Source organism: Serinus canaria, chromosome 11 (assembly GCF_022539315.1).
Source record: "Serinus canaria isolate serCan28SL12 chromosome 11, serCan2020, whole genome shotgun sequence".
Lineage (NCBI taxonomy): Eukaryota > Metazoa > Chordata > Aves > Passeriformes > Fringillidae > Serinus > Serinus canaria.
In genome coordinates this window covers 19,968,221-19,994,824 of record NC_066325.1, presented here as the reverse complement: position 1 = coordinate 19,994,824, position 26,604 = coordinate 19,968,221, and the positions used below count along the sequence as shown (strand labels likewise).

General features: G+C 61.6%; 2 protein-coding genes across 2 annotated transcripts in view; one reads left to right on the top strand and one right to left on the bottom strand.

Annotated features, from left to right (window-relative positions):
- Positions 1–23,439, bottom strand: part of WWP2 (WW domain containing E3 ubiquitin protein ligase 2) — a 30,306-nt gene extending 6,867 nt beyond the window's left edge. Inside the window, exons 1-11 of the mRNA XM_030227654.2 lie at positions 23,338–23,439; positions 21,382–21,465; positions 20,714–20,861; positions 20,334–20,452; positions 15,008–15,145; positions 14,179–14,275; positions 9,522–9,745; positions 8,791–9,007; positions 4,557–4,646; positions 4,096–4,270; positions 1,363–1,417 (exon numbers count right to left, since the gene is read on the bottom strand). Of these exons, the coding sequence (XP_030083514.2) occupies positions 1,363–1,417; positions 4,096–4,270; positions 4,557–4,646; positions 8,791–9,007; positions 9,522–9,745; positions 14,179–14,275; positions 15,008–15,145; positions 20,334–20,452; positions 20,714–20,861; positions 21,382–21,451 (1,333 nt within the window). The 5' untranslated portion in view covers positions 21,452–21,465; positions 23,338–23,439. The remainder of the gene's footprint in view (positions 1–1,362; positions 1,418–4,095; positions 4,271–4,556; positions 4,647–8,790; positions 9,008–9,521; positions 9,746–14,178; positions 14,276–15,007; positions 15,146–20,333; positions 20,453–20,713; positions 20,862–21,381; positions 21,466–23,337) is intronic.
- A 30-nt stretch (positions 23,440–23,469) lies between these two features.
- NOB1 (NIN1 (RPN12) binding protein 1 homolog) lies at positions 23,470–26,222 on the top strand. Its single transcript, XM_030227785.2, has 9 exons — positions 23,470–23,618; positions 23,700–23,832; positions 23,952–24,085; positions 24,179–24,250; positions 24,404–24,535; positions 24,641–24,853; positions 24,981–25,078; positions 25,160–25,304; positions 25,700–26,222. Exons 1-9 carry the CDS (start codon positions 23,472–23,474, stop codon positions 25,967–25,969), a joined length of 1,344 nt encoding a protein of 447 aa, XP_030083645.2. The 5' UTR covers positions 23,470–23,471; the 3' UTR covers positions 25,970–26,222.
- Positions 26,223–26,604: the final 382 nt, after the last annotated feature.

The following is a 26,604-nucleotide window of genomic DNA, read 5'->3' as shown; positions in this document are numbered from 1 at the left end:
CACATTCCTTCCGCGTGCCCGAGCTGCCTCAGCCCGACAGTGCCAGCGTGCAGGAGGTGCCAGGGCAGAGGCCAGTGCTGCCACTGCACTGCCAGGCCAGGCCAGGGGCTGTGCTCAGCCACACCCTCGTGGCACACACACAGCCTCTCCTGGGACATGCAGTAGTGTCCCTCCACATGGATCCACAGGTGCTTTCCCAAACTGCCTGCATGGCCCTGTTCCAGTGCACACGTGTGTGAACACACTCACCCTCCTTGTGTGCACACAGGCACAAAAAAGCTCCAGCACACACCCAGGCACCCCTGCACACACCCCCTGCCTCCCTGGCACTCTGTGTGCCCTGCACCCCTTCCTCCACCTCCCTGTGCTGCGTCACTCCCCCATGCTCAGCCCTGCACCATGCAGGTAGGGACACCTTGTCACCTCCCTGTCACCCTTCTGGCCAGTGCCAGCCCCTCACTCCATCTCATGCCTGGACTGTGGGCAGCAGCCCCCAAATGATGGCCAGGACTGTATCCACCCCAGGGATCCCATCCATCCTGGGAACCCCCACCCCACGGTGCTGTGCCTGCCCAGCTGGCACTGGGGATGGGTCCCTTCTCCTTGCTGATGGAGAGGGGACAACCAGCAAGGGCTCCACCACCGCCCCCGTCAAGACATTGTCCCTGCAGACTGCCTGAGCAGCCTTGGCCCCTCTGTCCTGCTCCAAGCTCACACAATTTTTACCCTTCTCCTGCTCTCCCTGGCACAGCACAGCCCAGCTGCACCCACAAGCATCCCAGCCTGCCCTCTCCAGGGATGTTCTCACCATGGAGAGGTTCTCTCTGTCCTGGGGGTGGCACAGGGACTTTTCAAAATGTCCCAGCACACAATGCTTGGGCCATTTGGGGACGACCAGCTCTGCTCCTGCCAGCTCCCAGCCCTGCTCCAGACCCAGGCAGAGCATCCCAGGAGGCAGCACAGCAGCGGGATGGATCCCTGCTCTCCAGAGCTGGGGTCCAGGGAAAAGCAAGGACTTCCACCCCCGAGCTGGGGATCTTCCCCAATCCAAAGAACAATCACAAGCACTTCTGCATTCAGCAGCTGAGAGAGGCTGGGAACTCCTCCAGGAAAAGGGGAAGGCAGGGGGGAAAAAGCTGAATTTCACATAAGAGATGGTGCTAGTCACAGGCAGAGTCAGTCCCACGTGCAGCCGAGCACAGGGAGTGCTGGCTCCATGGCCACCCTTCACCCTCCCAGTAACGCCAGGCATGGGAGCGAGGGAGCTGCTGGCATCCCGCGGGATGGGCAGGCTCCTGCTGCGGGCGACAGAAGTGTCCCCTGGGGGCCATGCAGGGCCAGGTGAGGCAGTGCAGTACTTACCCCAGCCGGGAGGAAGGGGCCCCAGAGGATCATTGTCGGACGGGGCTCCGGAGGACTAGAGAGAGCAAAAACACGGAATAAACCCCAGAGCCGGGATGGCTGGAGGAGCAGAGCACAGAGGTGAGCCGGCCAGCCCCTCTTCCACTCGCCTCTCCTTGGCCCACAGCTCCCAGGGAACTAAAAAAAAACTTGCACACTCAAGAGGGGGTTAAAAAAAGAAACAAAAAAAAGCAAAAGCAAATAAAAACATAAATTAAAAAAAAAATTAAAAAGCCCCAGAAGCTCAGCCTAAGCAGGGGCTGGGGCAGCCAAGGGGCAGCGGGGCAGGGGCAGGGGCTGTGCCGGCCGAGGGCAGCGGGACGGCCCGGAGGGCTCCGGACGTGCGCGGCTGCTCGGCTGCGCCGGCGTCCCCTGCACATACACCTCCAGCCTCCTCCAAGAACCACACACAAGAGGGGAAAAAATATCGCAGGCCTTTCCAATGAAATCATTCCCACAAGCGCTGTCCACGCCCCGCGCTTCCTGGCGGGATGGCGGCCCCCTCCTCCGCGGGCCGGGCCGGTGCGGGATGCGCTGCCCGAGCCCGCGCTCAGCCGCGCACGGCACAAAGCGCCTTTCTGCGGGCACCGGCCCCCTCCTGCCCCGGGGCTGCAAACCCCGCCCCGGCCCCGCTGGGCTCCCGGGACATGGAGGGTCCCCGGGGCCCGGGGCAGGAGGGGGCTGGAAGTGCTTTTAGTGGTTAAATGAGAAACGCATCGTTACCCAAAAAGTAAAACCCCATCTGCTGGAGGGGAGCTGTGTGTCCCAGCTTCCCACGCCGGGATGGATCAGAATCACCTGGGCACAGGGAATGCCACCTGCAGCCAGACTCGGCCCTCCTGCCTGGAGCCCTCGGAGTGTCAGGGCCCCCCACTTCCAGAAAGGCACCAAAACCCGGGTGGGTACAGCTCGTGGCAGCCAGCACCCCGAAGATGGCCTGGCACAGTCTGTGCCCCTCTCTGAGCTCAGTCTCTTGTACCCACCCCCTGTGCCAGAACTGGTGTGGCCAGCACAGCTCAGACCTGGGGCAGTGTCCTCTCCCTCCCCGCCAGGACAGGCTGCCCACACAGGCACCCGAATCATGTCCAGGCACCTCAAAACAGTTAAGGAAAGCTACCAGGGCAGAGTTCTGGGCAGCTCCTGCTGCTCCCCACTGCCCCTGGGAACAGCCTGCCCCCATGCCAGAGATCCTTTGTGCAAAGGATGTGGCACTGAGGCATCTGCCGGGAGAGCGGTCCCAGGCTGCACCCGAGCCCCCCAAACTGTGCCTTTCCCAGGCTCTGCCCCACTGCTCATCACCCTCCTGCCATCCCCTCCAGCAAGGGCAGAGGGAGGCAGAAGTAAGTCAAGCAGAAAGCCCCTGTGGGGCAGGAGGCAGAGCAGGAGCCATCACTGCTGGCAGCAGAACTCGAAACAAAAAGTACAATCATTTCATCAGGCTAAATTTGGAGCCTGAGTCCCTCCCTCGGCAGAGCGTGGCCAGGGCGAGTGGAAGGGCCTGGAGCAGCTCCAAGGCTGGCGCTGGCAGGGAGGAGGCATGGCCCTGAGCCCTGCTGGGCACGGTGGGAACCCCTCCCAGGGGAGCCCTGGTGAAGGCAGGGCCAGCAGAGCATTGGGGGTGCAGCTCTGCCTGTGAGGCTTCGAAGGGTTGGAGAGACATCTAGGGAGGGACAGGCAGGGGGAGAAGGGGACTGAGCTGCTCCTGCAGCCCCTGGAGTGGCCCCAGTTGTGTCCCACGCAGACAGCACTTTGCACTACACCCCCTCCCAGAGAGAGCAGCTGAGCTCCTGCATGGAGCCCACTCCAGTCCCAGCTGGGATGCCTGGCTTTCTCTGAGGAGGTAAAAGTCAATGAGAAGTTGGTCCCTGCACACTGCCCACCTTCCCTCCACAGCTGTTCACCTGCCTCTGGCACAAGTGCAGGTTCCCCCCGCGTGGGGCCGGATCGCTGCTCCAGCCTGGCCCTGTCCCTGCAGCTCTGCTCTCCCTGCAGCCCACAGACACCAGCACTGCTGGGTTCAGATCCATGGCAAAGGTATGGCCAGGACAGGTGTGGTCCCTGCCCAAGAAAAGAATGGTTGAGACCATTCCCTGCGCAAGTAAAGGCAAATACTCAGTCCAAACCAGGAAGGGGGAAGCAGCAGATAAAGCAGGAGGATGCTGGCAAGTCCAGCTCATTCCCTGCACTCTCTGGTCCCTGGCTCCTGCAGCCCTCTCCACTTGTACCCCAGGCCTGCAGCTCCAGGACCCAGCCACGCTGTCCTCAGCCAACAGAGACCTGGGGAGGGACGAGCTCAGGCCTCAGAGACTCCTGTCCTGCTACACACCAGGCTCCCACAGCTCCCTCAGCTCCAACAGCAGGTTCTGCAGCCCCACAGGTCAGCAGCAAGGCTTGTCTGATGGGAGCCACAGCAGAATGCGTGCCTGGCCACATTGGCTCTGGAGAAACCTTGGGGACAGGCTGCTGAGGACACCTCCCACCATCCTTTAGGGCCATGCAAGCTGGTTTATAAAAAGCAGCAAGTCACTCCCCCCAGGCCTCTGCAGGCAGCTCAGAGCCTGTGAGCTCCCATCCAGGCGCTGCTGTGAGCTCACACAGACCCCACACAGCCCAGCAAGCGCCTTCCCCGCCCCACAGCTCGCAGGCAGCCCCGGTGAGACCAGAGGGAGAGGCAGGTGAGACCCTGGCTCTCACCTGGTACAGGAACCTCTGGCTGAAGTGCTGCATGGCCCCTTGCAGCTGGTTGCGCTGCGACTGCCACTGCTCGTAGTTCCTGACGTACTCGGCCGTGGGGCGCTGCCACGTGGTGGTCCGGGTGTTGTGGTCCACGTAGTAGTACCTGCCTCGAGGGTCCACGCGTTTCTCCCACCTGGAAGCACCCAAGGAAGTTGTCACTGTGGGGCTCACGCCGCTCGGGTCCTGGGGACTGACACCCTCCGACACGAGGGCTCCGTGCCCAGCTCCAGCACAACCACTGCTCTCACACCTAAAGGGGCTCTTCTGGACAAGGACCCACCAAAAGGAAACACAAAGGATGAGTAACTCCTCGAGTAGCTCCTGCGAGGGCTCATGAAGCCTGACAGGATGCTGGGACACCCGGATGCCATGAACATCCCTCCAAGACAGTGACCGAGCCAAGGCCTGGAGCCCCTTACCCTGGAGGGAGGGGTCTCTCCCACGTCGTGGTCTTGTTGTTGTGGTCTACATAGTAGACTCTACCATTCGGCAGCTCCCGCTGCTCCCACCTGCAAGGGAAATAAGCTCATGAGGCAGGTGATATTTGCTGGCACCAAGAACGTCCAGAGAGCTGCCCCTGCTGGGTCAGGGAGCCCAGCCCTTCACATCCTTGGCACTCCAGCCTTTATCTGACAGCTCTGTGTGGCACCTGCTGGGCCTCCTGGATAGGAATGCTGGGAGAAGGGCTCCAGCACTCTGCTTCCTCAACAGGCATAACTGGAGCATAAATTCCTCACTTCCCCCAGAAAGGTTAGCATAGGATTTCACAGAGGGTCAGTTTTATGCCCTGTGTTTCTGATGTTTCTCTTTGGTTTCTCTTAATACATGTTCAAAGGGGAGTGTTCGAGTTGGGGCTGGGGCTGGGATCCCTCCCTGCAGCCCTGGGCTTGCTGCTGACAGCTACAGCTTAAACACACGTGTGGCCACGGCACTCGGGCTGGGGTGGCCCTGAGGACAGCCCAGGTGACAGCAAGCCTGGCTTTACAGGGCCACGCTGCAACCATTCTTTGTGTGATTTCATTAATGAATTCACCCTGGCAAAGGTAAATGCTCTGTGGAGCCCATGCTTTCTTATCAGCTTTTATCCTGCAGCAGAGGAGGCGAGCCAGCAGCTGCTGACAGATCAAGTGTTCTCCTGCCACACTTCTGCTCCCACAGGCCTCTCTCCCCATTCAATCATCTGTCTCAATTAATCACCACAAAAAGCTTTAGGAAATTAATACACCAGCTTCTGTGTGGCAGCAAGGGAGCCAGCCCAGGCTGGCAGGCAGCAGACAGCCCTGGGGATGGAGCTGCTCCGAGTGCTGGTACCCCACAGCCTGGGCTCATCCCAGCTCAGCCCCACAGCTCCAGGGACAGCAATGCCATCACGGGGACAGCAATGCCATCACCACAGCCACACACCTGCAGTGACACAGCTCAGCTGCACTGCAGCCTCTGTGGAGCCCATGCAACACCTGCACATGTTGCTTCCAGTCAGCAGCACTGGACCTTTCTCCTCCCTGGAACAGGTCAGAGACACCAGTGGGTGTCCCTGAGGGAGAGTCCAAGGCAGGACCTGCTGTGCCCCTGCACCATAAGGGTGAGGGGCTGCCAAGCCTAACACCACCTGGTTTCTGGCCACAAACCAGGAACTTGGTGCTTCACGAGCATAAAAGCACCAGGACAGGTAAAACAAGAGTGAAATCTCTAAAGAGAAAATCAGCACAGCTGGGGTGTCCTAAGACACGAGCAGGTCTGCCCCATGAGACAGATGGCAGAAGGTGTCCAGGTACTTTTAGGGCAGTGGAATTGCCATGGATAGCCCTTCCAGTCTCATTAATATCTGATGCTCTGATCCATATAGCTCTGAGGACTTGGAAGGCACCATTCCTGCAGCTACAGAGACCAGAATTCCCATGATGAGAATTCCTCCAGGTTTCTGGATCCCTCTGGGTGCACTCATGACTGCAAAGAGCCACGTGGGACTGGGGAGAGCTGCTGGTGGTGGCAGCTACTGCCTGATGTCCCCTGTCCCCACGTCACCCCCTGTGAAAACACTGATGAGCTGACAAAGTGCTCACCAGCAGCTCCTGGGTGATGTGAGGAGTGAATCTGCAAGGGCTGGCTCACCCTGTGAGCCTGTGGTGATGAACTGTGGTTACTGCTGCCACACAGAGATGGGGACACTGGGGACAACCCAACCTTGCTCAGACCACCTTGCCCAGCTCCACACAGCCCCCAACATGGGAGATGCATGATTTTGGGAGTGCTGGATGGTGGGAGCTCACCCCACAAGCACCAGAAAGCACCCAACATGCCAGTCCCTGCCAGCTCTCCTCCAGCTGCCCACAGGCTCTCGATGGCCATGGATGCAAGGAGGCACAGGCAGTGGGAAGTGGCAGAGCTCAGGCAGCCCTGCAATCCAAACAAAACGCCCTCCTTACGTAAGAAACCACAGCCCCTGGGCTCTGCCAGGCAGCATAAAGCACCTCTTTGTGCGGGCAAGGCAGCACCACACACCCCTGCCTGTCCCACACGGGATCATCCCTGACAGGATCCAGACACAGGAGCCAGTGGCCCCCTCCCCTCCCCTCAGTGCCAATGCACCCTGAAAGCCCAGCAGGAGAGTGGGAGCCTGGGCTGGGACCCCCGAGGCCTCGGGCACCACACACACTCCCAGCTCCACAGGGGAACACTGCCCAGAGGATGTGAAGGAGGCTTTGGGTACTGTTGGGCTGGAATTACTCAGAACTCCTTCCAGCCCTCTCCAGCCCCTAGGACAGACTCCCAGTTGTGTGAGGGATGCCTTTGACCACCACACCTGGTGCAGATGTTGAGACAGAGATGTGAGCACAGCAAATCGCTCGGGATCCCCACATGAACCCAAGCGTCTGTCAGAGCCCAGAACGAGCAGGGAGGCTGGGGCCACCCTCCAGAGGCTGAAGTGAGTGCTCCCCACGCTCCCAGGGAAGAAAGGAGACGCTCAGAGAGCAGGGCAGGGCTCGGGAGGGACGTGCCTGGCAGCTCTGCAGGGGACTTTGCTCCTGGAGTGGCAGAGCAGGAGCCACCCCCATGGGCTCTCACAGCCAGCCCAGCAAGGGGCTCCCCTGCATCCCCATCTCCCAAGCTGGGCCCCAAACCACCAGTCAGAATAATTCCGTGGTGAGGTGAGCCTGCCAAAAACCAGCCTCCCTGGATCAGGGCTCAAGAGCACTCCAGAAGCTCATTTCCACCACCCCAGGGACACAGTGTTGTGCAATCCTAATTCAGCAAATTCCCGTTAGCCCAGGATCTGCTCTGGCAGCTCCCTGGAAGGGCTCACACCGTGGAGACCTCAATGCATTCAACTCCCCGCTCTCCTTGACCTGGGAAGCCCTTGATCTCTGGTCTCCCCTGCCCAGGCCAGCACAGCTCATGCTGCCCTCTTTCCCCCTACAGATCCCACAGCCAGCACAGAAGGTGCTAACCAAAGGTGTCTCCAGAGACCCAGATTCTAGGAGCTCAGCCTGGAGAATCCTCACTACCCCTTCAACGTTCCTCTCCATCCAGCTCCCAAAGCGCAACAGCTTTATCCTCCTCCCTGCTCTGACACACCAATTCTCTGCTGTGTGAGCTCCACAGGGAGATGGGCGAGGAGGACATGGCCACCTTTCCATCTGGCTGGGCCAGGTAAACCCAGCCTGGTGTGTCTTAGAAAGCAGTGCCCACAGCCTGCGGAGCCCAGAGGTATCTGCAGGCTTCCCCACCCCAGCAAAGAAACAACAGCCTGTTTCCAACCCCAGGTGGGGAAAAGGAGACCTTCAGTCTACCTGGTAGGAGCAGAAAGAGGCATAAGCTCTGGCTGGAATAAAGGCCTTTTTGAGAGCACTGGACTTTTCCAGCTGCCTGGAAACAGGAAGCGCCCAGGCCAGGAGAACAGAAACCCTCACACACCCGCATAAAGGCACAGTGAGCTGTTAACCCTAATTACCTGTGACTGACACGCGAGCGGGGCCCTGACCTTCCAGGCATCGCCTCAGCCAAAGCAAAATAAACAGCTCCCTTCATCCCAAACACAGCCCATTTCACCAGAATTCACAGCGCAGCTGCAGCACACTGGGGGCTGAGCCCAGACCCCGACTGCTGCCCCCCACCCCGAGCTGGCAGCTCCCACTCCCCTCCAGCCCCTTCCCAATGTCCCCTGGAGGAGGAGAATGAGCACCACGACTCGAGGGTCCTGCCCCCCGTCCCCAGCAGTGGCCAATGCCTCTGTGGTGTCCCCAGAGCATGTCCATGTCCTCCTGCTCAGTGGGAGCTCTCTGAAAATCCACGCTCAGTCTCCTAGGCATTTCCCTCTGACTGATCCCTTGAACAGCCCCGTGAGAGCAGAGGGCTCTGCTGCTCCACGGGCAGAGATGCCACCCACTGTTCAGTGCCCCAAACACCCCATGGGCACAGGCCAGACCCCGGCCCAGAGCATCCTGGGCAGGCAGGACAGGGAGCACCAGCTGTGCCAGGCAAGGGGGCACAGGATCCCCAGCACCTGCCCCAGGCCCTCCTGTTCAGCTGAGCACCAGCATCTCCAGCAGGTCCTGAGGCAGCTCTTTCCCTCCCTCGAACAGCCTCTGGTCCCAGCACACAGCAGTGCCCCAGCTGGTTCCTGTCCCCCTCCCCAAGGGCCACAGAGCTTACCCAGGGGGCAGAGCATCCAGGGCGAGCACGGCTGCCCGGGCTGGGGGGGCACTGGAGCCTGAGGCTGCCTCCTCTGCCTCCCTGGAGCTGCTCAGGGCAGGAGGGGCAGGAGCAGAGGAGCCCTCGGCCGTGCTGGACGCTGCCGGGGTGGGAACGCTGGCCCCTGCTGCCGGCCTGTCCTCATCCATGTCCACGGCAGCCACGGCGTCCCCGTTCACTGCAAAGGCAGAGAGGGCAGGAGGTCAGCACAGGGAGGGCACCAGGGCTGGCTGATCTTTCTAGGAAGCAGAGCACGTGGTGGGTGACAACCCAAGCACGGCATGCTCAGTGCTCCCAGCCTGCAGCAAAGGCAGCACCTGCTTCACCCAGACTTTGGTACAAGATACCCTGGCTGGAGTGGTAAAGCAAAAGCTTTATAAAAACCCACAAACAAGGAACAAGGGAGTGAGGGATGCAGACATATTTCCAGGAGCTAGAGCTGAGAAATGTAAAAAACTGTAAGGGAAGCCCAAACATTTAGAAGCATTGCAGGAAAAAGCAGTATAAACCCTTATGGAGGGGAGACTGAAGAGCTACTGATGCTCTGTAGAAGAGACAGAATGAGACCCACCAATGCACAGGGACAAAATTCCTGGGCCCTACAAGATGCATTACGAATCTCAGCAGAGACTCATTTTCTCCCCAGCGAATATCCCTGAGCTCTGCCCCAACCTCCCAGGAACGCTGCTCACCTGTGCCATTGGCCATGCTGGTGGCCGTGCCGTTGGCCACACTGTTGGCCATGCTGGTGGCCGTGCCATTGGCCGTGCTGGTGGCCACGCCATTGGCCATGCTGGTGGCTGTGCTGGTGTGCTGTGAGCTCTTGGCCTGCTGCCGGTGCCGGCTCCTGGCACTGGGACTTTGCTCTCCACTGCCCGTGTTTCCCCGGGCTGCTCCGGCCACATGTCGGTGCGTCCTGCAGGGGAGGGAGCACAGGAGGTGAGAGATGTCACATGGAAAATACCACTGCTGCCTTTTCACCTGGGCTTCTGCTGCTTCCGCCCTGCACAGCCACCGGTGTTCCCTGGGAAAGGCCGGGATATGGTTCCCTGCCTCTGCTCAGGGCAGTGCCTGGAGCTTCATGCTGCCTGCTCAGACCTGCCCACAGTCCTGGCACACACCTGCTGGGGGCAGAGACCCATGGAGGAGTCAGCTGGGTGACACCACCTTGCTTTGTTCACAGGAGGGCACTCTGCGTGCCGAGCAATGGCCCTGGATGCTCACAGCCAGACACCGGCTCACCACAGTGGATCCCAGCTTGCTCCGTCCCCTCCTGCAGATCCCAGGAGATCCCACACCAGCCCCGGCTCCTGCACCATGGTGGGGACTCTCTCCAGTGCCTCGTGCCTGGCTCCAAGCCTAGCGCAGAGGCAGGTGAGGAAGGTGCTCCCAGGACACCTGTGGCCTCCAGAAAAGGAGGGAACAAGCAGTCAGGAAAGGTGAGAGCTGAAATCACAGCACGAGTTGAGACCAGCTCAGGTGCAGCTGCTCCATCTCCTGGGGGTCACTGCCACCCTGGAGCTCACCTGCCACTGTTCTCCATAGCCTGGGCAGCCCAACCTTCACTGGCAAAGCACCTGCAGCTCTCCCAAGCAAACTTGCTGCCTTGGACCATCCAGGGCCCCCAAGGCAGCACAAAGGCATTCCTGAAAAAACTGGGTTTCACCTCAAGAATTCATTCCTGTGAGCAAGGAGGGGGACAGGGCAGGAGGGGAGATGCTGTCATCCCAAATCTGGGGGGCCTGAGCAGCAGAGGTAGAGCCCAGGCACCTCCACCCAGGCTGGCAGCCTAGGCAGCAACCACAGAGGGTAGAGACTGCAGGGAAAAGGACATCAGTTTCTCCCCGCCAAAATCTACCTTAAAAGGGCAAAACCCACAAACTGTCCCCAAGTCTCAGGGCTGGTGCTGGGAGGGGACAGCAGCTTGGCAGTAACAGGGCACAGATCAGCCCTGCCACTCTCAGCAGCTCCAGCAACTGGAACCCTCCCACTCGCTCCAAAGCTGCTCTCCTTGGGGAGCGGCTCATGGTAGGGCTGGGATCAGGAGGAGACATGGGAAAGCAGGAGATTTGTTGAAAATAGATTAGATGAGAGCCACAGGCAGAGCAGGAGCTGCTGTGACCACTTGAGTGAGTCACAGACCCCTAGGAGGGCAGCCCCAGCCAGAGGCTCCTGGAGGAGCTCCTCAGGCAGTGAATTCCCTGAAACCCCAGCTGGCCCCCAGACACGGCTCTGTGCTGGGGTTTGCTTTGGCCACCAGCACCCAGCAACATGGGGTAACTGTGGGGAGAGAAGAGGCTCCTCTTCCCTCTTCAGGAGGTGAAGGGAGCCCCTCACTGCCAGGGCTCAGCAGGGCACACTGGTACCACCCACCTCCCTCCCAAAAGCTGGCTGGGACCTCTCCCCACAGTTCCCCCCATGTCGAGGCTGAACGCAGCACAGCCCCCAGAGCCCTGGCCAGAGGGGAGCAGGCAGGTGCCACCAGCCTGTCCCACTGGGAGCAACCTCTCTGGCATGGGATGGCTCTGGGCCCTGCCCTCCTCAGCAGAGATGAGCTCAGAACTGCCCAGGGAGTTTTTAGAAACCAAAACAGGATGTTTCCAGGCTGCCAGCCGGCGGCACAGGGTTACCAGCCTGAATTAGCCAGCCCGCCGCCCAGCCCAGCCCTCCTACGAGTGCTCCCATCTGGGCATTGTCTTTTAATAGACACTGGAAACAAACCCAGCAAGGCCACAGAGCACGGCGGGATGGGAGCGTGTGCTCAAAATAGGAGCAGGGAAAAAGCCAGGCAGAGCACAGATGGGAACAGACAGGGTGGGATGGAGAGGGGTGTGTGGATGGCAGCCCCTCTACCACACCAGGGACAAGACCCTGCTGTCCCCTGCTGTCTCCTGACCTGGAGACCTTGGCTGGCTGCCCCACTGCCCCTCCTGGGCTGGGGCAGATGATGCCAAAGAGTAAAGTGGCATCAGCCAGATGACATCAACCCTTCCTCCTCCCCTTCTGCCAAGGCAGAATCCCCTCGCCACGGTGGCCAACACAGACCCCAGCCAAGAAGCCCAGGAATGGCCAGATCCTGCAGCTGGGATGGCCAAAGGGTCCCTCAGGAGATGCAGCAGAGGTGGCAGCATGTCTCAGTCTCACTCAGCACATCAGAGCCCAAGCTGTGGCTGAGGAGGAGGAGGGCAGAGCACAGGCTGGAGCCAGCACTGGCTCTGGGGAGCAGGGCACAATCTCTGGGTTACAAGCAAGAGAGCCTCAGTGCCATGCAGGATGGGACAGACACAGAGATGAGAAAAACAAAATACAGAGCTGAGAAATTCCCCCCGTCTCTGCCAAAGGGGGGAGGCAGCCACATCCCCCAGCACCCAAATGAGAGAATCATGGAATAGTTTGGATGCCAAGGGACCTGAAAGCTCATTCTCATTCCAGCTCCTGCCATGGGCAGGAACACCTTCTACTATCCCAGGATGCTCCAAACTCTGTCCAACCTGGCCTTGGACACTTCCAGGGATGGGGCAGCCACGGCTTCTCTGAGCAATCTGTGCCAGGGCCTCCACAAATGGGGGTTATGGCACCCACGGCCCCAGCTCTCAGCCAGAGCTCCCTCTCTCCCTGCACAGACGGCTGTGGAATTTCACACCCAATCACCAAGATTAGCAGCAAATCCCAAGATGACATTTGTTCAGGAGAAGAAAGAGAAGCCCTGACCAAGCAATTTCCCTTGCAGGGACAGTGTGGAAATAGCTGAGGAGCAAAGAATGCCCCTTTTCTTCCCATCCTGCTGCTGAGCGACTTTGCCAGCATCCATCACCAAGCCCAAGAAAATAAACACAGCTCTGTGTATAAACACAGCAACCATCAAACAACATTCCCAAGTGCAAGGGACCCACATTCCACCCTGGCGTGTGCAGCTGCCTCCTCTGTGGGTATGGAGAACAGTGCTCTGCCCCACAGAGCAGCACCACATCAAACTGAGCAGGAATGTCCTGAGCAACCCCAAATTCAGGTGAGTACAGCATGGACTGAGAACAAGCTCGGAGCTTTCCACAGCAGGGCAGCCAGGGGATATGGCTGATGGCAGGCACACCTGGCAGGTGTCTGAAGGTGCCCTGCACAAGTCCTGGCCAGACTTCAACACACTCAAGGTGACAGCTGAAGCACAAACTCCTCACAGCCAATGGGCAGGCAGTGGGGAACGGGCAACAAGCAGTGCCCAGGCTCAGCCTCCCAAACCAGAATTTTCTTTGCAGGTTTTCTAGCACCTCCTGAGAACTGCTAAGTGCCTGTCAAGTCCAGCTCAGTCAGGCCACTGAGCACTTCCCACCCCTTGGGAGGCTCTAACACCTGGACAGCAGGAATCAACAGGAGCAGCCGCCACAAAAGGGCATGATCTGTGTTCACAAACTGCTCCCAATTTCCATCCCTCTCCCTCCTTAGGTGGGAGATGAACACACAGCATGGAAAGACAAGGTCATTTTTGAGCCAAAAACATCAACTCTGGTGTGTGCCAAGCAGATAAAGAAGGAGCAGAAGAGCTCGAGGTGTGAAGCTTGTAGCTGAGAGTGCTCCTGAGCCTGGGCCACGCAGAACCTCCCAGGGACAGGCTGCAGGCACCCTCTCCACAGCCACACTCCTACCCAGAACATCTGTACAGGCTGCTGGGCCACTGCCATGCTCTGGAAATATAAATAGGTGTTAAATTCAACTCCATGTTGACAGTGTGACACGTCTCTCAGTAACCACAGCTCCAAAAGGAGCAGCGCTGAGCCACTCCAGCCCGGCAAGGAGGCAGGGCAGGGCACGGCACGGAGCCAGCTGCAGGATGGCCTGCTGCCCAAGCATCTCACTTCCTTTGGAAGCAGCTGTTATTTCCCTGCAGCTCTGCTTCTCCTGCTCTCCCCGGACCTCCCTAAGCATCCCCCTCTGGGCCATTGCCTGGAGGGGCATTGTGCTTCCCAGCCTGGTCAGGGCTGTGCTCAGGTGCTGGGGTTTCTCTGATCCCTATTTAAGGGACCCCACTTTGCTAGTTTGCCTCATCACAGCCTGCCCCTCTCTCAGATCATTTTTTCAGCTGCCAGTGGAGCAACTGGTGGAAACTCTCTGAGCCATCACAGATTTGCTACTCCTTGAGACACCAATGCTTTAGGAGAGGCTCAGGCCAGCCACAGCCCAGCTGTACAGTCACTCCTCTGCACTCCCAGCTCTGCTGTCCCCCAGCACAGACCTCCCGTGTGCTGCGTGACAGGGGCTCACTGGGAGATCTAGAGTGGGGTGCACAGCACAAGGACAATCCAGACACAGCCACAGCAACCCCTCAGCAATGGACACACGGCATGGGACCCTCACCTCGGTCTGCTGCCAAAGCAGTTGGTGCTGGGAGGTTGGTGCCGGCCCTCCGTGGCCACAGCTGTGCTGCTGGGGTCCCGTCCAGGTACCTGGGACCCTGCATGGGGGAAGAACAAGGGGTGAAGAAAAGGACTGAACCACCTAACCTCCTTGTCTCCCTCCCACCTTCCAGAAAGGAGCCCCAAAAGCACAACAGCCCCATCCCCTGCAGGACAGACCCCAGCACCCAAGGACACCCTGCCTCACACCGCACAGCCCAACACCCCAAGCAGGACACTGGACTCTGCAGAGCTGGCAGTGCCAGGACAGCTCTGCATCCACAGCTCCCAAATTTCACAGGTTTTGTCTTCTACTGACAAAGAGAAGGAGTTAAGGCAAAGCACCAAGCCCTGTTCTGTACAAGCTTTGCTCTCCTGGCAACCCTGAGAGATCAGCCACCAGCCCATGACCCCACAGATGCCCTGGCATGGGGTGCTCTCATGAGTGGATCAGCAGACAACCATTTCCCCAGCCCTCACAGCAAGCAGGGAAGGGGCTGATTCAGCAAGGGAAGGGGCTGATCTGTGTGGAAGGCTGGAGGAGGGCTGCAGAAGGGCTGCTCCTCCCAGGCTGCTGGGAGCCTGTGGCCACTCCAGCAGGAGCCCACGGGGCTAGCCCAGGCTGGGCAGGGGCCTCACGGGGGGCGGAGGTGGGTGTCGGCCCAGGACACCGGAGCTCACCCCACTCTGCTCCCTGCGCAAGCTGGGCACTCACACTCAGACTCACACTCACACTCAGACTCACACTCACACTCTCAGACTCACACTCACACTCTCAGACTCACACTCACCCTCCGAGCCAGCACTGCTGTCAGGAACGCTGCCCAGAGCAACAGCCGGCCCGTCCAGGAAAACCGTCAGCTCTCCGCCCGACACAATGCTGCCTTTGTTCTCCGTCTGCAGGTCCAGGGTCAGCTGCCTGTTCTCCACTGTGCCAGACGGGACATGGAGAAAGAGACCCCCAGTCACCACCGGGACACCGGCCCTGGCAGGGGTGGCTCCTCTGCCCCAGCCCCGTGCCAGCCTCCCGAGCCTCCCCACCCCCAAAGGACAATGTGCCCACGCCTCAGGGCCTCCAGTGTTGGCCCCACACCTACACACACCTACCAGCGCTGCCAGAGGACCCCAGCCAGTCCCACCACCCACTCCTGAGGAAGATCCCTCTTCATCAGCCCTTTACTGGGGCTGCAGCTGCCCCAGGGGCCCTGGCTGTGACAGCGAGACCCCCATCGCTCACAGATCCAGGAGCTGCGGCTGTAGGGCAGATCCCAGCAGGAAAGCCAAGGGATTTCACAGAACCACCAGGTTGGAAGAGACCTCTGAGATCATCAAGTCCAGCCCATGCCCCAGCACCTCAACTAAACCATGGTACCAAGTGCCACATCCAATCTTTTTTTAAACACATCCAGGATGGTGACTCCACCACCTCCCTGGGTAGGCCATTCTAGAACTTTATCACTCTTTCCATAAAAAACTCTTTCCTAACATCCAACCTAAATTTCCCTTGGCATAGCTTAAGACTGTGTCCTCTGGTTCTGTCAGTACTGCCTGGAGAAAGAGACCAACCCCACCTGACCACGGCCACCTTTCAGGAGCTGTAGAGAGTGATGAAGACACCTCTGAGTCTCCTTTTCTCCAGGCTGAACACCCCCAGCTCCTTCAGCTGTTTCTCTCAGGGTTTGTGTTCCCAGCCCCTCATCAGCCTCGTTGCCTCCTCTGGATGCGCTCAAGCGTCTCAATGTCCTTCCCAAACTGAGGGGCTCATTTAAGATGACACAAGGGCCAAGTGGGTCCTGCATGATGGTGAGCATCCCTCCATCCACATCCCTGTGCATCGACTCCACTGAACAAAACCAGCACAGAGGGCTGTCCCCAAAGAGGAACACTCTACTGCAGCACTGGACAGCATTCACAGAAGGTTCTGGAGAGGGTGCCACGGGCTGGGAGGCTCCTGGAGACCACTGCCAGCTCCACTCCCTCCTGTGTGAGCCAGTCTGGCTTCATCAGCTTGGCTCTGCTGGTCCCTGGGGGCAATGGGGGCACAGCACAGCCCTCAGCATCCACCGCATCACAGCAATGCCTGCCAGTGCCAGCCAGACTGAAACACCCATCACAGAAGGCCAGAAAAATTTGGCTGCACCAGCCTGGGACACTAGCCCAGACACTTCCTGACTCATTTGCTCAAATAATATTTTTATTATACACGGATTACTCATGACACAATGGCACCATTTTTTAGCGAGCTGCTTTGTCCCGGTGTGACGCGGGGACGGGGTGCGGCTCAGCCAACAGGAGCAGGACGGGAGCACACCCCCACAGAGCCCTTGTCCCACCTCTAGCTGCGAGACGTCCCACACTGGGACTTGACACCTCCTTCTCCAAGGCCCCCCAAAACACAGTGACACAGGGTCTGCAGTGACACAGGGTCTGCAGTGAACACGGGGCTGTGGGCAGGCAACACTTGTGGATCTGAGGGAAGTCTCCAGTTCTTAGTGCCAAGAAGGCAGGTGTCTCCTGCACAACAGAGGCACACGCTCACAGGGGCACAGCTCTGTCACTGATCACCATCCTCCAACAAGGATTCCTGCGGAGCCTGGTCTTCCCCTCTGCCTCACAGAGCGGCACTGCTTGCTTCCATGGGAAACTGACCTCACAGACAGTTTTAAGAGCCTGAGAAAGAAGATGCTACTGAGCACAGCCAAAACCCAGAACAAATCCAGACTCTGTTTCCCCCCTGGCTCCTCCAAGCCGTAGGAATCCACATTTTCTCCAGGGTCCCTCCATCCCCCTCCGCGCGCGCCGCGCTCCGGGGCCGCACAAGCCCTCATTGTGCGGGCGCCCAGCTGAGGCGCAAAGACAAGGTGTCTCCAAGTGGAGGATGTGAACATGAACCTCCCAGCCGGCTTCCTTCTCCCCCCCTCCACCCCCTCCAGCTTTTTTAAAGAAAATAAACACTGGCAGAACCTTCCCCTCCCTGTCCCCGTGCAGCGTGCGGGACGCACAAAGGGACATTGCTGCTGCACCGACGGCGGGTCCCCCGAAGGGCCCGGCACAAAGGCTGCCTCTGTCCCGCCGGCTGCCAGAATGTCAGAGGGATTATTATTATTTTGGGAGGGGGTCGGGGGGTGATTTGGTCCTGAATAAGGTCTCAGTTCAGCTACTTCCAGTGCCCTGCACGCGGCATCAGAGCTCCCATTTAGGAGAGGTGAGCTGGAATTCCCACCCAGCCCATTAAGCGGATTTACAGTTCCACGAAACGAGGCTGGGAGCGGCCGGTGTGATAACGGCCCCGGGCTGAGCCCCAGCCCTGGGACCCCCAGGAACCACTCGTGTCTGACTCCAGGGAGCTGCCACACGGGATGGGCAGCTCCTCTGGAAGACCCTGTGTGAGGTGGCTCCATCTCCACAGCTGCATCCCAGAAGATTTTCAGACAGGCAGCCAAAATGAGCTTCCCGGTGTCTCAGCTTCCCAAACCTAGCACCAAGCTCTTTGCCCAGTCCCAATGGATGCAAAGGCCGGTTCCCATTCCAACAGCTCCATGTGATTGTCCAGGTTTTGTCTGGGATGAATCAAAGCTCCCTGGTGCTGAGCAGGTGAAGACTGGCTCAAACTTTGTGCATTCCCACAGAAGGAATGATTCCATGTCGTGGCTACAGTCCCTCCAGGAACAAGCAAGGGGCAAGTTAAACCTTCTACAGACATTCAGGGGAAGGGATAATCTTTAGTGTACCATGAAAGTCTCCCCAGGGAAGCTTTGCCTCTGCTGCTGATCCAACCTCAGCCACCAGCAGCTTAGAGCCAACTGTGTCCCACTCCATTTATCTGCCAGGGATAACCACAAGGGCCTCAGGTTTCTGTAACTTTCCATTAAAAGGTGACATGGGATGGGCACTCCCCAATCCCCCTAGTGACCTACTGGCCAGATGGCCAGTTTTGTGGGATTACATCCTTGCTATGGCAGAGCCAGCTCACGGAGCTGCTGGGACATGCAGCACAGCACAACTCTTTGGCATCACAGCCACTATGGGGTGGACCTGCAGTTTTCCAGAGTCTAGGAATTGCTGCTGGTGTCCTGGAGGATCCCAGGTGGCCACAGTTCCAGCCACTCTGCCGGGGGCACTGCAGCAGGAATCCCTAAAGCCCTGGCACATGGTGCCACTCAGCACACAGCAGGACCAGCACAACCAACCAGGCCCAGGACGGGCTCCCACACCGCCCGGGACGCGGGGCTGGCTGGGGCCAGCAGCTCCTGGAGCCCGGGAACAAAGAGGTGCCTCTGTTCAGGGGCCGGGGGCGTGCCACGGCAAACGAGATGTTTTATGGGAGCCCTGGGAGCAGCTCGGCTCCGGGAAGGCTCCAGCCCGTGCTGGTGAGTGAGCCGGCCCTGACCCACCTCCCCGGCCAATCCCGGGAAGGCGGGAGGGGCTGCCTGCCAGCAGAGAGGCCCCGCAGGAAGCACCACAGGAGCCCCGGCTGTCCTGCCCCAGCCAGGCTGTCACTCCAGAGCCTCTCACAGCCTTCCCGGCAGCTCAGGCCTCATCGCTGAGCTCTTCTTCCATGCTCCAGGCCTCAGAGCTGGGACCTTTCCCCCTGCAGTGAGGCTCCTGCCTGGCAGCAGCATCCTGGCACACACTGCCACAGGTGTCATCGGCAGCGAGGACACTGTCCTGCCCACCAAGGAGAGTGACAGGAACCCAACCCAGGGCCACAGCTGCACTCACAAATCAGCACCTTTCATAACGCCTCACCAAAACCATAACAAGCCCAACTAAGAGGGGCTGCTGCCCGGCAGGAGTTCACTCTTGGCTGAGCACCTCTCAGGATGGGAGAGGAGGGCCAGGCCCCTCCAGTGGCAAGGGCACATGCATTTCAATGCCCTTCACATCAAGTGTCTGACTCAGGATGGCTTGAAATCCCAGATGCCTTCTGCCTGACCCAGCCCCTTCCTCACGCTGGCAGGCAGAGGGAACACACTCCCCTACTTCCAGGAAGACAGGAGCCCCTGAGGAAAGGATCTCCGGGGCTCCCATAGGAGCCCCCAGCAGCCTCTGGCCCTCTCAGACCTGCAGCAAAGCCCAAAGGCTAAGCATGAGCCTGCAGAGAAGAGGAGGGAGCAGATGCCTCCTGCCCAGACAAGGAGGGCAGACAGGAGCAGAGGGGCAGCACCTTCCCGGGCAGGGCAGGCTCTGCAGCTTTAAGAGTCCTTCCTCCCTCCCAGCCCACAGTGTCAAGGAAAAATCTGACACGTTTTTTCTGGGGGATGTTAACAGACAAGCTAGAACAGCCAGTTGCCTTTTCCATTCATTTTCCACACAGCCTCCCGGGATGGCTGGGAATGAAAGAGCCAATTGTGCCCCTGTGGCGGCGCAGGTAGGGCAGGAACCGCGGCGGCTCCGGGAGCCCAGCACGGCCCCTGCACACCTCGGGAAATAACGGCTGCAGGGGAGGGTGCCCTGGGGCACGGGTCCCACAGCTGTGGGGCTGGCTGGCTGCTACACCCCAACAGAGCCGGCCCGAGGCACTCGTCCAGGTCCCCACAGGCCTCGTGAGAAGACAGCAATAGCAGCACAGCTCCCACGTGTCCCTCACTGCCACAGCACCCGGTGCCACCCAGAGCCACAGTGGCATGGCGGGGAAACCGGTGTGGTTGCAGAGCTGGCGGCACCAGGGGAAGCAGCTCAGCCCAGCCCCCAGCACTGGGGAGGGTCTGAAGCAGCCCCGAGTCCCTCGGGGCGCAGGAGGCCCCTCTCCCCGCTCAATACCAGGTCTGTGTCTCACAAGCTTTGCTTGGAAGAGACAGAGCCAGCCTTTTCCAGCCCCGCGCCGCCCCGGCCCTGAATGGCCGCCTTTATGTGGGAGCTGCTGTCACGAGCCACGCTCTGGCAACCGCAAACGGCAGCAAATAGCAGAGGGGCTTGTGTTCCCCGGCCCGCCGCGGCGCCCGCGCTGACGCAGGTACGGCTGCCCGCACGCCTGGCCCGGGGCACACAACGGCACCTTGTTCCCTGCCGGGGAGCGCAGCCACCATGGACACCACGGCCCTGTCCCCTGCCCTGCCCCGGGCCCGGCCCTGCTCCGTGCCCTGTTCCACGCCCTGCCCTGTGCCCTGCACATACGTTTGCCACCGCCCTTGAGCAGGCTGCCGAGGCTGACGGAGGCGGCGCCCAGCAGCTCGTTCCTCAGCGTGTGGCAGATCCACACCTTCAGCTCCAAGTGGCTCTGAGCCGTGACATTCCTGCAGAGACCAGGAAAGGGGCTGTCAGCATGGCCTCCGGCCTACTCCCTGCTAGGGGAGCAGGCAGTGCCACAGGCAAGGAGCAAAGAAGAGGGGAAGGACATGAGGCAATGGGAGACCCTCCTCCCACCGCCCTCCCAGCCTGGCTGTCTCTGGCAGTGTCCTCATGCAAGGGGCAAAGCTCTGACACCTGAGTGTCCCCAGCTGGTGGCACAGCAGGGCACACGGGGTCAGCCCCTGGCCAGCCCCACACAGACTCACAGGGTGAGGATCTCGTTCCACAGCAGCTCTGAGACCCCCATCTGCTTCCCCGTCTTCTTGGTCTCGCTGGGCAGCCCGTCGCCGGCCACCTCCACGTAGCAGTTCATCCGTGCTGGGCGGCTCTGGGCCTTGGGCTTCACAGACACAACTGGGCAGGGACAGGCACAGGGTTAGGCCTGCGAGACACCCTGACCCCTGCTCTGTCCCCTGCCCTTGTCCCCCGGCCCACCCCTGCCAGCCCGTGGTGCTGACTCACAGCAGGGTGCTGGGAGAGGGGCACTGGGGAGTAACGCTTCTGGTGGCAGCGATGGCTGGCACCAAGCCCTGACAGGACTGTCACTGTCCCCAGGGACACCTCCCTGCCCCAGGGCACCGGGGCAGGACGGGACGGGGCAGCCCCAGGCCAGCAGTGGCCGCGGAGGGGCAGAGCGGGACGCGGCTCTGAGGGGACGCGGCTCCGGGCGCCGGGAGCCATCTCGCGGCCACGGGAGCACCAGCGCGGCCCGGCAAGGCCCCGCAGCCACGTCCCCACGGCACCGGCCCTGCCCATGGCACACAGGGCCAGCCCCAGCCCCTGCTCCCCCGCAGTGCCGAGTGCGCCAGCCCGGGGTACAGGCAGAGCACACACATTCCCGGCAGGGCAATCCCAGCGAGGCAACAGCACCCACCTTTCACGGACAGTGGGGACTTCTCGCAGGGCGGCCCGGCCCTGGCCCTGATGGAGCTGGCAGCGGCCATGGCATCACCCCCAGCTGGAAGCAGAGAGAGGAGACACTTCAACCCTGCTCCTAGGGAGCCATGACACAGCCCGGTGCTGCTGAGAGTGCCCAGCATGGCAGGGACACAGGGCAAGGGCTGGGCGAGCCCCGGGACACGCGGGCTGGGCTCCCGCTCCTGATGAACCCCCTGCACCAAAGGAACACTGTGCCCCTGGGAGAGCAACCCCTGCACGGCAGCCACAGGCTGAGCTGGGCAGTGCCACCTCCAGACACCCCTCTGGGCACCTGAACCCCTCATCCACAGGCCAGTGCTGCTGGGGGACACAGCTGCCACCAAAGCCTACCCTGGGGGACACTGGCTCACCACACATCACCAACAAGATGGCAGGGACATGGCAGTGGCACTGGCTGCACAGAGGGAGCTCTGGTCACAGCATGGGGACCACAAACCTCAAGGACAGCCCTGGTTTCGTTACGATACCAAATCCCACAGGATCACTGAGGCTGGGAAAGGCCTCTAAGAGCATCGTGTCACCCCCATATTAGAAGGACACACTGTGACACCAGGGAGGGTGGCAGGACATGTGGCCAGGGCCGGTGCCCAAAGCAGCAGCCACAGAGCAGAGGGATGAGGTCACACATCCCACAGGAGCAGGAGATACCCTGGGCCTGCTCCGACCTCCTCCTGCCATTCCCTGAGCTGCAGAGCCCAGGGGGGCCAAGCTCACAGCCCAGCCCAGAACTGCCTGGCCAGGCCACTGCCAACCCCCCCTCCCTGACCAGGGGAAGCACAAAAACAGGGAAACAGCTCCAGCCCCTCCTCCTGTGCAGGAGCCTCTTCCCTGCCCTCTCCCCACATCCCCCTTGCACCGTACCGAGCTCCATCCCACAGCAGATTCCTTGTGAAATCCCCTCTCCCAAGGTCTCTCCTCTCTGTGCCAGCCCAGCAAAACTGCCTGGCACCCAGGGCCTGCCTGTGCCCCCACAGCCCCCAGCTCTGCCTGCAGGTCCCCGCCTGAGCACCGTCCTGGCTCCATCCAGCAGCAGCCAGGGCTCCTGGGCACATGCCAGCCTGCTGCCCTTACTGTGAGGGCTCACTCACTGTCACACACTCACTGTCACACGCTCCTCCCACCCAACTTTCCTGGCCCGGGGTCACCCCAGCCTCCCCTGAGATTATCGGGTACCCCTGCTCCTCACGTCCCCAGCCCCACACCACACGGATTCCACCGGGGCCGTGCCCCTCCTGTGCCAGCCCGTGCCCAGCACCGGCTGGGCCGTTTCCTTCCTTCCTTCCTTTCCTCCTTCCTTCACAACCCGACTCTCTTCCCCATTCCCTCTTTTCCTGACTCCACACCATTTCTCTGTCACTCGCTCTGACACCCCCGGTCACATCAACAAACGCCTCTGTCGTCCTCCCCCCCGGTGCCCGGTGCCGCTCCCCGGGCACAGCTTTTCCGCCCCGCACACCCCACCGCCCCTCAGCCCAGCGGGGCCGTGACCGGGCCGTGACACATGGCGGGACCCCCTTAGCCAGGCCGAGGCCTCCCTTCCTCCCCGGCTTCCCGTTTCCGACAGCCCGGCCTGGCCTCCCGGAAGACCGGCGGGGCCGCCGCCCGAGCAGCAAGCACCGAACCCGCCCCCGGGACCGGCCGGTCCGGCCCCGCAGCGCCGCAGAGACTCGGGCCGGGCGCTGCGGGCACCGCGCACAGGAGGCGGCGGCCAAGGGCACCCCCATGGCTCCGCCGTCCCGGGCCGCTACCGGCACAGGTTGAGCAGCTCCCGGCGGCCGGAGCGCCCCACCAGGCCGTGTCCGGCGGACGGACGGAGCGCCCCAGGCTGGGCCGGGAAGCGACACCGAGCCCGGCCCGGCCCAGCCCAGCCCGGCCCGTCCCAGCCCGTTACCGGCGGCCGCTCCGCTCCCGCTCCCCGGCTCCAGCTCCCGCCGTCATGTGACCCCCGGCCCGTCACGTGATCGCGCCGGCCGGAAGGGCTCCTGGGGCACGGCGGCGTGCCCCGACTGAACTACAGCTCCCGGCATGCCCCGTGCCCGGACCACAACTCCCGCTGTGCTTCCCGCGGCGCTTCGACGGTGGCCGGGCTGGGCCATGGGGCACGCAGACATGGCGCGTGTTCCGCACGTCGTGGCTGACACGGGCGCGTTCCTGAGCGCGGCCCCGCTGCAGGTACCGGGAGAATACCGGGGAGACACCGGAGGGACGGGGGGGTCAAGGGCTTATGGGCCGGTGTGACGGGGCTGCCCGCAGGACATCGCAGACGCGCTGTACACCGTGCCCGAGGTGCTGGCCGAGATCCGCGACCGGCCCACGCGCCGCCGCCTCGCCGCGCTGCCCTGCGAGCTGCGGGTCCGCCGCCCGCGCCCCGAGCTGCTGCGCATCGGTGAGTGCCGGGCCGGCCCCGCCACCGGCTCCTTCCCCCGCCGGACCGGCCCCGCGGCCCCTCCTGGCCCGGCCCGGCCCGGCCCCGCCCGGCCCGACGGCTCGCTGTTCCCCCCGCAGTGACCGAGTTCTCTAAGAAGACCGGGGACTACCCGAGCCTCTCGGCCGCCGACCTGCAGGTGCTCGCCCTCACGTGCCAGCTCCAGGCCGAGATCGACGGCCCCGGCGGCGTCCGCTGGGAGCCGCAGGACAAGGTAGGATGGGCTCGGGCACGGGTCCCGGTTCCAGCGGCCCGGGCACTGGTCCCGGTTCCAGCGGCTCCGCCGACCGCCCGTGCTGCCCCCCAGGTGCGGCTCAGCTCCACCCCGCGGCACCCCGAGGCCCCCCTGTACCTCGCCGGCTTCCACCTGCCCGCAAAGGTAAGGCACGGCGGGAGCGCGAGGGCTGCGGTCGCGCGGAGCCCCGGCTGAGGGGCTCAGGGCCGCCCGTGCCGCGCCCCGGCTGAGGGGCTCAGGGCCGCCCTTGCCGCGCCCCGGCTGAGGGGCTCAGGGCCGCCCGTGCCGCGCCCCCAGCACAAGCCCGCGGGGAAGGGTCCGCGCCAGCCCGGCCCCGGCCCGGCCCCGGCAGAGAGCGACGAGTTCGGCTCCTTCCTGTACTGGCGGCCGCCCCTGCCCAGCATCGAGGAGGAGCTGCGGGAGCTGCTGGTGAGAGTACTCTGGAAGCTTCTCCCTGCCCTTGCTCTGCCGTTTCTGGCTGGCCATTCCCAAGGCCTCGGTGCCACCCTGACCATCTCCTGCTCCCCGGCCCAGGCCATCACCGGCAGCCCTGAGCCTCCTGAGCAGCACCGGAGCTCTGCAGACGGGGCCAGCGCCGGTGAGGAGGAAGAGGAGGATGAGGAGAGCGATGACGAAGGCTGGATAACTCCCAGCAACCTGAAGCAGGCTCAGCAGGACACGGGGCACTGTGACACTGCTCCCGTGGGTGTCCAGGTCGGCTGTGTCACCACAGACTTTGCCATGCAGGTGGGTGCTGGGCGGCAGCCAGGGCTCAGGCTCTGGCACAGCTCCGTGTCAGACCAGCAGGGTCTCAGTCCCAGAGGGCTCTGAGTGCCCCAACTGGCCAGTCCCAGCTGTGTCCCTGCTCTTGCAGAACGTGCTGCTGCAGATGGGTCTCCATGTGCTGGCTGTGAACGGGATGCTGATCCGCCGGGCCCGCAGCTACATCCTGCGCTGCCACGGCTGCTTCAGGTGCTGGGGCTGGGGCTGAGCCCGGGCTGAGCCCGTGTTCCACAGTGCCAGGAGCTCTGAACCCCCATCCCACCCTCGCAGGACCACCTCGGACATGACCAAGGTGTTCTGCCCCCACTGCGGTAACAAGACCCTCAAGAAGGTGGCAGTGAGTGTCAGCGACGACGGGAGTCTCCACATGCATTTCTCCCGCAACCCCAAGGTGCTGAACCCCCGGGGGCTCAGGGTGAGTACCTGGACAGAATCCCAGACTCACTGAGGTGGGAAAAGACCATCAAGACCATTAAATCCAACCTGTCCCTGATCCTCACCTTATCAGCCGGCCCAGAGCATTGAGTGCCAGGTCCAGTCAATTCCTTGCACACCTCCCGGGATGGGGACTCCACCACCTCCCTGGGCAGCCCCTTCCCACCTTTAACAATCCCTTCTGTGAAGAAATTCTTCCACTGGGATCCCAGGGATGGGAGCCCAGCCTGTGGCTGCCAGGTTGGAGGCAATCAGAGCAAACTGAGAACATCCTCCAGATGTTACACTTGGACCCCAGGGCTTTCGGGCATCCCCGCTCAGCTCTGCAGAGGGCTGGGCTCCCTGGGAGTCGGGGCTGATCCCTTCTCCCCGCAGTACCCGCTGCCGGCGCCGCAGGGCGGCAAGCACGCCAACAACCCGCACCTGGTGGAGGATCAGCGCTTCCCGCAGCAGCGCCTGTCCCGCAAGGCCCGGCAGAAAACCAACGTGTTCGACCCTGACTACCTGGCCGGGGCCTCCCCCTTCGCCGAGAACGACGTGCACAGCCGGGCCGCGCACCTGCAGCTGCGCGACGCCGCCCTGGGCGCCGGCCGCCGCCGCCTCAACCCCAACGCCGTCACCAAGAAGTTCGTCAAGAGGAGGTGAGGGCAGGACGGGCCCTGCCCGCAGGACCCACCTGCCCAGGTGTGCCAGTGCCTCTGCCAGGGCGAGGCCTCTCCCAGCACCTGGGCAGGGGCCAGGCCATCCTGTCCCCACTGCGCGGGTGCCCAGAGAGCCACCGTGACTGGGGTGATGGTGACGGGGTTGGGGGAGGCCCCCAGCACGGGGGAGGGTGAGGTGGCTTCCCTGGACACCTCTGGGCAGGGCCTGTGTCACCCAATAAACACCAAACCCCAAAGCCCTGTGACTCAGTGCCAGTTCTGTGGCTGCCTGTGCCAGGGGGAGCCTTTCTCTGAGCCTCGAGGAATGAGGAGGCTGGGACGGAGAGGATTTCTTGGATCTTGTGCCCCACGGGACAATAAGCTCCAGAAGGACAAAAGCCCAGGGCAGGGGGTTGTGTCCCACCCTGGCACTGGGTGATGCCCAGGGCTGAAGAGGGAGACTCTGGGGTAAAGCTTTGTGGATAAATCTGCTGAAGTCTTTCACAGTTAGACTGTTGGGCACAGCTCTTGCTGCAGTTCCTCCTTAGCCCTGCTGAAATCGTTCAACGTAAGGAAATACCTGAAAGCAGCTGTGGCCCCTGGTCCTGGGGAGGTCACAGGCTGCAGAGTAGAAGCAGC